This window comes from Sinocyclocheilus rhinocerous, unplaced genomic scaffold (assembly GCF_001515625.1).
Source record: "Sinocyclocheilus rhinocerous isolate Xijiao unplaced genomic scaffold, SAMN03320098_v1.1 scaffold271, whole genome shotgun sequence".
Lineage (NCBI taxonomy): Eukaryota > Metazoa > Chordata > Actinopteri > Cypriniformes > Cyprinidae > Sinocyclocheilus > Sinocyclocheilus rhinocerous.
Window position 1 is genome coordinate 637,900 of NW_015657574.1, and position 10,430 is coordinate 648,329.

At 37.3% G+C, this 10,430-nt stretch overlaps 2 protein-coding genes across 2 annotated transcripts in view; one reads left to right on the forward strand and one right to left on the reverse strand.

Moving 5' to 3' along the window:
- The window catches only part of ryr3 (ryanodine receptor 3), a 91,478-nt gene extending 82,903 nt beyond the window's left edge, over positions 1-8,575 (forward strand). Inside the window, exons 87-103 of the mRNA XM_016529249.1 lie at positions 393-474; positions 557-1,860; positions 2,204-2,247; positions 2,319-2,484; positions 2,587-2,673; positions 2,800-2,997; positions 3,106-3,236; positions 4,242-4,284; positions 4,365-4,492; positions 4,570-4,630; positions 4,709-4,855; positions 4,948-5,082; positions 5,915-6,071; positions 6,200-6,264; positions 6,350-6,450; positions 6,568-6,619; positions 7,497-8,575. Of these exons, the coding sequence (XP_016384735.1) occupies positions 393-474; positions 557-1,860; positions 2,204-2,247; positions 2,319-2,484; positions 2,587-2,673; positions 2,800-2,997; positions 3,106-3,236; positions 4,242-4,284; positions 4,365-4,492; positions 4,570-4,630; positions 4,709-4,855; positions 4,948-5,082; positions 5,915-6,071; positions 6,200-6,264; positions 6,350-6,450; positions 6,568-6,619; positions 7,497-7,592 (2,997 nt within the window). The 3' untranslated portion in view covers positions 7,593-8,575. The remainder of the gene's footprint in view (positions 1-392; positions 475-556; positions 1,861-2,203; positions 2,248-2,318; positions 2,485-2,586; positions 2,674-2,799; positions 2,998-3,105; positions 3,237-4,241; positions 4,285-4,364; positions 4,493-4,569; positions 4,631-4,708; positions 4,856-4,947; positions 5,083-5,914; positions 6,072-6,199; positions 6,265-6,349; positions 6,451-6,567; positions 6,620-7,496) is intronic.
- LOC107721309 (cell death regulator Aven) overlaps positions 8,430-10,430 on the reverse strand; it is a 36,261-nt gene continuing 34,260 nt past the window's right edge. Inside the window, exons 4-6 of the mRNA XM_016529248.1 lie at positions 10,086-10,181; positions 9,732-9,999; positions 8,430-8,923 (exon numbers count right to left, since the gene is read on the reverse strand). Of these exons, the coding sequence (XP_016384734.1) occupies positions 8,784-8,923; positions 9,732-9,999; positions 10,086-10,181 (504 nt within the window). The 3' untranslated portion in view covers positions 8,430-8,783. The remainder of the gene's footprint in view (positions 8,924-9,731; positions 10,000-10,085; positions 10,182-10,430) is intronic.

The window sequence follows — 10,430 nt, forward strand, 5'->3', positions numbered from 1 at the left end:
TTTTCTTGCAGGACCCTGTATGTTATAGTACTAAATTGGTTTTAATCGTTTAATCACCACTACAGCTTCTTGTCTCCATTGGCAACACGCACGATTTGTGTCGATTGCAAGTGACGTCGCAGGTAGCGGAGAGTGCAAGTGAAGATTGCAAGTGACATTTAGACATAATTTAGTTTATTTTTTCTTGTCTTCACCACCTGGCTACTGTTGTAAAATGTTGAGAGATTCAAACAAAAAGTAATCAATAAATAGAACAAAATACAAAATTAAAAAAGACTGAAAGTGATGTGTCTGAGAGTGCAAGTCTGAGAATGCAAGGCTGAGAGTGCAAGTCTGCAGCCAGACCCTTCTCAAATAAGATGCCGCTCAACATTAAATGTCATTTGTTTCAGGATTCTAGTCAAATCGAGTTATTGAAAGAGCTGATGGATTTGCAGAAAGATATGGTGGTCATGATGTTATCTCTTCTGGAGGGTGAGAGTTGTTTTTTTTCTTTCAAACATAATGGAACTAGTAAGAGACTAGCAATGGTTAATGCATCAACTGCATGTTACAGGTAATGTGGTGAATGGAACTATCGGCAAGCAGATGGTTGACACATTAGTGGAGTCCTCCAGCAATGTGGAAATGATCCTCAAGTTCTTCGACATGTTCCTCAAACTGAAGGACCTCACTACATCTGATAACTTTAAGGAGTACGACCCAGATTGCAAAGGTGTTATATCCAAGAAGGAGTTCCAGAAGTCTATGGATAGCCAAAAGCAATACACACAGTCTGAGATCGAGTTTCTCCTCTCCTGTGTGGAGGCCGATGAAAATGATATGTTCAACTACAAGGAGTTTGTGGAACGCTTCCATGAACCAGCCAAGGACATCGGCTTCAACGTGGCTGTGCTTCTTACTAACCTTTCAGAACACATGCCTCACGACTCACGCCTGTCCACCTTCTTAGACCTGGCTGAAAGCGTTCTCAGTTACTTTGAGCCATACCTGGGCCGTATTGAGATCATAGGGGGTGCCAAGAGGATTGAGAGGGTTTACTTTGAGATCAGCGAGTCTAGCAGAACCCAATGGGAAAAGCCTCAGGTCAAAGAGTCCAAACGGCAATTCATCTTCGATGTGGTCAACGAAGGCGGTGAGAGTGAGAAGATGGAGTTATTTGTGAACTTCTGTGAGGACACCATCTTTGAGATGCAGTTGGCCTCTCAGATCTCTGAGCCAGACGCCGCAGAACGACCCGAGGAGGACGAAGAGGAGGAGTTGCATAGTCTGCTTGAAGGATTGTCTGAGAAGGAAGACTCATCTCTTGAGTCCGCCTCGGCCTTCACTGCAGCCTGCGCTTCTGTGAAGAAGAGCATGTCTAATTTCCGTAAAATGCTGACGTTTAAGAGTATGAGGAAACAGTTGAAAAAATTCAGGAAACTTACCATCAGGGAAATGATCACAGGGTTCTTCTCCTTCTTCTGGATGCTCTTCACCGGGTTCTTCAAAGGCATTTTCGCCATCATCTTCGGGTTCTTTCATATTATTTGGTCCTCCATGTTTGGAGGGGGTCTTGTGGAGGGTGCTAAAAACATGAAAGTGACAGATATCTTGGGTAACATGCCTGATCCAACACAGTTTGGGATCCATGGTGATGTAATGGAAGCAGAAAAATCAGAAAGCAGCGAATTGGTGGTGTCTGCAGATATGGTGCAGATGACTGGTGCTGGTGCTGAGAAGCCGGAAACGGATATGATCATGGATCTACTTAATCCAGCTGTGAAGAAGGAGGGGAAGCATGGGGCAGAACCTGGTCTGGGTGATGTCTGTGAGGTCCTGACAGAGTCTAGCTCCCCTGTTGAGAAAAAGAAGAGCCAGGTATCTACGTACCTTAGTCTGAGTAGATGCCATATTGAATTTAATGTGAATGAAAATTAGGCCTAGACTTGCAGTTTTTACAATGGCATTTAAGGCCCTAGATCACATGTAATTTTCACAACTAATACAATTATTTTTTGAAGTATTTGTGAAAGTGAACTGAAAGTTTTTTTGAAAAGATGTTTCATCATGTTTTAATTCATTGAACACCCTGTATATCTATCGCCTAGAGCCTTGTTTTCATCTCCCTTAAAACATAAATATAATGCTTTCCTCTCTAAGTTCTATTATTCTAGTATTTGAATCAAACATGTGACAAAGTATATTGTTTTTTACTACACAGAAAGTAGCAGCAGAGAAGCCAGAATCCGAGCCAGAGAAAGCTGAGTAAGTTGACTATTTAGATGTTGTCGGATCATTTCTTGATCAAAATGTTCTGACATTTCAATGTTTTTTAGCATTGAGAATCAAGAGAAAGAAGACAAGGCTAAAGAGGAAACTCCTGAGGAACCAGCAGCAGTAAAACCAGCTCCAAAAGCCAAACGTGGCTCAGCAAAGGAAGAAGCTCCAGCATTTATGGCCAGCTTCTTTGCAGGGCTTGAAGTCTACAAAGCCAAAATGCTGGTAAGAAAAGCTTCAGTCACATTTTTAATTAAACTTTGTCCCGCAGGAAATTTTGTTTGAGTGGCAACGATGAAACATTAACATTTCTCTCTTCCTCTGTAGAACTACCTGGCTCGCAATTTCTACAACCTTCGTCTTCTGGCCTTGTTTGTGGTCTTCGCCATTAACTTCATCCTGCTCTTCTACAAGGTGTTTTGCAGATAACTTTAAATGTGCTAATGAACGTGAAGTCGACATTGAATGAATGAATAATCACCTATTTGGTCATTTGCATAGTTGCTCTCTAACACTTTTGAATATTGCTGCTCTCTAAAGGTGACTGGAGAATTCGATGATGAGGAAGAGGAGGGATCCTGGGGTGGTGAAGAGGAGGAAGGTGATGAAGATGATGAAGGAATGGAATACTTCATTCTTCAGGAGAACACTGGCTACATGGCACCCACATTGACGTTCTTGGCTGTACTGCACACGATCATCTCCTTACTCTGTGTTGTTGGATATTACTGCCTTAAGGTTTATACTGATTGCTCTCATTTGATTACATTCATCAGGATTAAGAATATTTCAAAGCCAGATTCTGCACAACCGTGTTGATGTAGCCTTGTTTTCTCCTCGCTGTAGGTTCCTTTAGTTGTGTTCAAGCGGGAGAAGGAGATCGCCAGGAAGCTTGAGTTTGATGGCTTGTATATTACCGAGCAGCCGTCTGATGATGACATCAAAGGACAGTGGGATCGTTTGGTCATTGCAACTCCGTAAGAAACACTTTAGACATTCTCTTTCATTCAGTCCCTTACGCTACATTTACATTACAGTGTCAGTTTCAGATATTATTATATTTATTTAATATAGCACTCAACAGTTCTATATAGTAACAATAAGTGTACTCCACATATGTCAGCACAACAAGTAGCATCACATAATTACACATTATACCACTGTTCAAAAGTTTGGAGTCTGTAAGATTTTCTTTTTCTTTTCTTTTTTGAAGTTATGTTTTTGGCCTTTTTATGCCTTTATTGGATATGACCGTAAAGATCAGCCAGGAAAGCATGGGAATGCAACCCGGGTCGACGGAAACATTTCTTATTATTATCAATGTTCAAAACAGTTGTGCTGCTTAATATTTTTGTGGAAACCATGACACATTTTTTTTTTTTAAATTTTATTATTCTTTAATGAACAGAAAGTTCAAAAGAACAGAAATCTTTTGTAACATTATACATTTAATGTCACTATTGTTCAGTTTAATGTGTCCTTGATGAATAAAAGTATTAATTTCTTTTAAATACTTTTACAAATAATTGTGTATGTACATTGACATGAAATATAAGTTAATATGCTGCACTAGAACTACAATAAATATGCATATACATGTTTTTCATAAAATGGACAATGGTCAAATTATCAACAGAAACATTTTACTTTTCAGTCAAACATACACACGGCAAAATTATTTTAAACTGAATTTTTAAAACCTTTTAAAAGTATAATTGTATGATTGTCACACTACAGGACCATTTATAAAGAAATAGTGAAGACAAACATGATTCAAAAAGGAAATACTGAAAGTTAATTCTCACCAGTTACAGGACCCAATATGTACACTTTTCTTTTGATTGATTTCAATATCAGTTTTAACTACCCACATGCTGTTCATTGGTATAACATATCCTTTGTAATTCATGAAGTAATTGATAAATCAATCCATCAGTTCTTCAGAGCATGAGTACTTACAAACTTCCGTACCTGTCTTTCAGGTCCTTCCCTAACAATTACTGGGACAAATTTATTAAGAGGAAGGTAAGCAGAATCACACACAACTTGATGGTGCTTGTATTCATTGGACTGTCTGCATATCCAATTTCCACTGTCCTCTGTAGGTCATCAATAAATATGGTGACTTGTATGGGGCCGAGCGCATAGCTGAACTCCTGGGTCTGGATAAGAGTGCTCTGGACTTTGATCCCACTGAAGAGGCTGTGGTGAAGGAGGCCTCCCTGCTGTCCTGGTGAGCTGACGGGACATGAAAACATTTGGTTTGAAAGAGCATTAAAGCATTCAGTCATGTTTTGGTTTCAATTGCAGGTTGAGCTCAATTGATACCAAGTACCACATCTGGAAAATGGGGGTGGTGCTGACGGACAACGTGAGTATGGCTCAGATTTGAAAACATAAAGAGGAATATCCTGTATCAGGACAATAACGTTTTGTCTTTCATCTCTAGTCTTACCTCTACCTGATCTGGTACACCACCATGTCTATTCTGGGACATTACAATAACTTCTTCTTTGCCGCTCATTTGCTGGACATTGCCATGGGCGTCAAGACACTGAGGACCATCCTCTCTTCTGTGACTCACAATGGCAAACAGGTAAGTCTCCTCCAGCAGAGGGTGACTGTAGTACAGCTTCACACCAAGATACTTCTGATCTGATGATGAGAGTATCTTCTTCATCTGAACAGCTGGTATTGACTGTGGGCCTCCTGGCGGTTGTGGTCTACCTGTACACCGTGGTGGCTTTTAACTTCTTCCGCAAGTTCTACAACAAGAGCGAGGATGAGGACGCACCTGACATGAAATGTGATGATATGATGACTGTGAGTTTAGCTTTTCATTTTGAAAAGATCCTTGAAGGACATTTACCATGTTGTTTTCCATCTGGCTGATCTGGAAGTCACCTTTGACTTATACTGACTATTGGTGTGGATGCATTAATGCAGGAATTAATCATTTATTCAGTAAGATAATGTTGTCAGGTCATATCAAGTTTTTTTAATTCAAATATATCAAATGCTTAGGTGACCTAAATGCATTTTTTTTTCATTTAATGAGAAAAATACCATTGATTTCTTCTTAACACTTTTAAAAAGAAATGGGAAATATTAAGAGTGCCTTTAAAGCTTGATTTTTACATTTTTACGTTTATATTTCATTATTTAATATACATATGTATTATGTTCAAACGTTTGGGGTCAGTAAGATTTTTTTGAAAGAAATTCATCATTTTATTCAGCAACGGTGCATTAAATTGATCAAAAGTGACCGTAAAGACAAAGCAAAGTATCTGATGAATAAAATGTATCATAGGTTTTTTTTTTTTTTACAAAAGTATTAAGCAGCACAACTGTTTTCAAAATTGATATTGAATAATAAAAATTGTTACTTGATCAAATCGTCATATCAGAATGATTTCTGGAGTAATGGCTGCTGAAAATTCATCGTTGCAATCACAGATATAAATGACATTGAAAATATATTACAATTTAACTTGTAATAATATTTCACAATAGTATCAATAGCTTTTTACTGTATTTTTGAATAAATAAAAGCATTCTACAAACCTCAAACCTTTGAACAGTATTGTGTATGTAATGTCCAAACTGCTTTGCTAGATCATTAAAAACTAAACCGAATCCCATGACTCCTCAGTGCTACCTGTTCCACATGTACGTGGGTGTGAGAGCTGGCGGTGGCATCGGTGATGAAATCGTGGACCCTGCCGGCGACCCGTCCGAGCTCTACCGCATTCTGTTTGACATCACCTTCTTCTTCTTCGTCATCGTCATTCTGCTGGCCATCATTCAGGGTACTGCTTTATAAGCCACACTGATCTTAAATAGCAACAAAACTACCCAACCCATCATAGTCTCACAGTCACTACTGTGAACATTCAGAACACCAACATAACGCTGAATGCTTTCATTTTCAACCCAGGTTTGATCATTGATGCCTTCGGTGAGTTGAGAGACCAGCAGGAGCAGGTGAAAGAGGACATGGAGGTGAGCGCTGTCACATGTCCTCCTTGTAAGGTCTAAAAAGAGCACAGTCTGTTATTATTTGAACTTTTTTTTATCCTTGGTGTAGACAAAATGCTTCATCTGTGGAATCGGGAATGACTATTTTGACACAACCCCGCACGGCTTTGAGACCCATACCTTACAAGAGCACAATCTGGCCAACTATTTGTGAGTAAACACTGTATATGACATCCGATATGCAAAGTAAGACCCAACTTTGCATTGTTATAATGCTTCCTTTATCGACTAAACACATCTGAATATTCAAATATTCCTTTCTAACAGATTCTTCCTGATGTATCTTATCAACAAAGATGAGACTGAATACACTGGTCAGGTAATCTACTAATCCAATTAAAAACTAGTGCCTTATTTATAAAATCAATATACACTACCTTTCAAAATGTTAAAATTTTGAAATTAAAAATACAGTTAAACTGTAATATTGTGAAATATAAATGCCACTCAAAATAACTTTTCTATTTATAAAGATTTTAAAATGTAATTTACAGTTCTGCTCATATGATTATATATGCAGAATATGCAAAATGTTAATAACAAAATAAGAGGGATCATGAAAATGGCATGTTATTTTTTATTTAACAAGCTTTCTCATATAACAGATGTTTACATGTATTCCACAACACAAAATAACTGAAAATTTAAAAAATGGCTCAAAAGTTTACATACCCTTGAATCTTAATACTGTTTCATTACCTGGATGGTCCACAACTTATTCAGTGAATGATGAGCTTATTCAGGACAGCACTAAAAAAATGCTAAAAAAAAAAAGAAGGAATATTCATGATCCATCTTTTGTTAAAATTATTAGCATTTTTACACATTCTGCCATTACTCCAGTCTTTATTCTCACATAATCCTTCAGAAGTTATTGTGATTTGTTGATTTGGTGCTCTAGAAACATTTCCTTATATTAATGTTGAAAACATTCCTTGATATTTCTGTGGAAAGATTTTTTTTCTTAAGATTCCTTTATGAATAGAATTCAAAATAACTGCATTTATTTAAAATATACGTTTTTTGGTCCAATTATAAATGTCTTTACTGTAATGTTCAATGGATTTAATGCATCCTTGCTAAATTAAAATATTAATTTCTTTAGAAAAATGTGTGATCCCAGACTTGTGAATTGTAGTGTATACTATTATTGTATATTATTATATTTAATAAATGATATCTTCTAATTATTCCAGGAGTCGTATGTTTGGAAGATGTATCAGGAGAGATGCTGGGATTTCTTCCCTGCTGGAGACTGTTTCCGGAAGCAATACGAGGACCAGCTGGGCTAGAGGACATGCTGTCCTCAGTCCTAATATGAGAGAACCTATATAAGCTCCTAATATCCACATGGATTTTAGGACCTTGTACAGGTTGGACACAACATCCTAAACTATCTCTCATCATACTCTGCTCACTAATTCATCCAATCAAAACAACCTCAATCGTTTCTACACCAGAAATGACAGCGACATACTGAGAACTCATTGTGATTGAGCCAAAAATGTGAACTCAAGTGCAACACTGAGAAAAAAAACAACAAAAACATGTAGCACACATCGCCAACTAAAGACACAAAGCCATGTTTGATTAAAAAAAACATGGGAAAATGCCTCATTTGCTTAACTCACAAATGCACACAAACTTGTGAGATGTTAACATGTGTATGTTTTTTGATGTTGAATGAACGTCTACACAAATATGCACAAGAATACCTTCTTAGGATTCAATGAGTGCCAAACACATTTTTTAAAACACACGATTTAAAAACTAAGACTATGAAGAATGTGCAATGCCGTTAAGGACAGTAACCTGACTGGTGGAATGAGCAATATAACGATCATAACTGCTTCAGTCCACTAGCTGTTTCTCATACAGAAAAGTGCCTTATGACAAGAGACTATGCAAACATTTTGTTCCTGCTCGTATGTTTTGCTATTTGCAGTTTAGTTTAGACTATCACTGACTGTCTCACCTGGGTTAGTAGTTTTGTAGCTTTAGTTGACGTTTGTTCACGAGTAACCATTACACTGCTTTTTTAATGTTTGGTTAAGGTTAAATAACTGAAATCGTGTGTGCCTGATCATTTATGAAGTACGATTGCAAAACAATGGGAATCTACATTCGAGGACAAAAACAATTACATTTATTGAACAGAAGTCAATACACTAAACTGCTATTGTATGGCCATTTGTATGTATGTAGTAGCTTTGGTGATTTGCATTTGTTTTGAGCAGGGGGAATGAAAATAAAGTAGCTAATGCAATAAATCCAAGCTGGTCATAACTGCTTTGATGAGAGAGAATATGATGGGTCTGAAATGCTGTGTTACACAGCATTACATCACTTTTTTTGAGTAATACTTCGATGAAGCATTTTATATTCCACATGACTGAATTAGTCTTGGCTATTAGACTTAATGAAGTGTGGCGGTATGATGTTCACGTCTGTACAGAAGTAACGCTAGGTCAGCTTCTCTGGCATCAGGAGATCATGCTGTCCAGCCAGTCCTCCAGATCCTCCTCTGTCACTTCCTGCCTCGTAAGTTTAGCTTCACTTTCCACTTCTGGCTTCGTCTCTTTCATATCAACCATTTGATCTTTTCTCTCTTCTTCTCCTGAACCTGTTGAGGTGATAAAATCACATTTTTACATCAGAAACTACTTTGAAACTTCACTTGCAAAAGCTACAGGATTGATATAGAATCTAGAATCAAGCTAACTTTTTAAACAAGTAGTTAGCTTTGCTACAAAGCACTATCAGAAAGTACCTAAATACACTGAAGTATTTAAGGATTACATTTAAATATTGTATAATACTTTCATTCATGCAATTATAGCATTTATCTGGAATTTTACTATAGATATATAAATAATATATATTATATATAAACATGCTGAATTTTCAGTCTTCGGTGTCACATGATCCTTCAGAAATTATTCTAATATGCTGATTTGGTGCTCAAGAAACATTTCTTCTCAATGTTGAAAACAGTTTCGCTGCTTAATTTGTGGAAATCTTGATAGTGTGAGTTTTTTTTAATAGAAGGTTTAGCATTTATTTGAAATTCTTTTGAAAGTCGTAACTTTTAATTAAGATAATGTGTCATTGTGTAATAAAAGTATTAATTTCTTTAAAAAAAAAAAAACTTACTGACCCAAAACTTCTGAATGGTAGCGTAATTATTTACAAACAGTGACAAAAAACAGCATTCAACTCCATACTTAAAGAAGCAGTGATTCAAATGATTCAGTAATTCAGATTGATCAGTGAATTGATTATTTACATCAACCGTCTCACTTAAATGAATCTGATTTCCAAACACTACTTGTGTAGCTTATTATTGGAAGTTACGACTAATACTAATTTTAGTTAGTTAAACTACACGCCGACACTGTTTAACAAAAAAAAAAGAACAAACATATACCGACCTTGTGTTGGGCTGTTTAGCACATCGTCTGTTGTAGCGTGGGATTCGACTGAAGTAATTTCTGTGATGGGTTTCTGTAAGTCGAGGAGAAGGTCGAGCTCCTGGTCAGCATCATCTGTGGCAGGAGGGACGGCTGTGGAGACACTGGGAGACGGTGTGGTACCTGGAACAGGCTTTACACCTGCCTGAGGAGCTTTCGATCCAGCTGTTAGAGTCGAGTCGGTTCTGTGAGGCACTGTCACGGACGGAAGTTCAATGGGAGTCGTCACCTGAAACATATTAAAACACTAGCACATTCTTCACTGGTACTAGTAAGTATTTCATAGTATTCCAACAAGAAAAGCAATTGATCTACCTGCACAAGCTCAGCCTCCAGGTTCAGTCTTGTGTGCAGTGGAAGCTCTTGAAGTGACTGAGTTAAAGCTGGCAGGTCTATAAACAAAGCTGGAATCTGAAGAAATCACAATCAACCATGAGAACATACTTCCTCAAACAACAGCATTTCAATGATTGCAGTGCAAAACATGCAAGTGAGTCATAATACTTAAAGGGGTCATATGATGTTGCTAAAAAGAACATTATTTTGTGTATCTGGTGTAATGAAATGTGTTTATGCGGTTTAAGGTTCAAAAAACACATTATTTTCCACATACTATACATTATTGTTTCTCCCCTATGCCCCGCCTTTCTGAAACGCGTC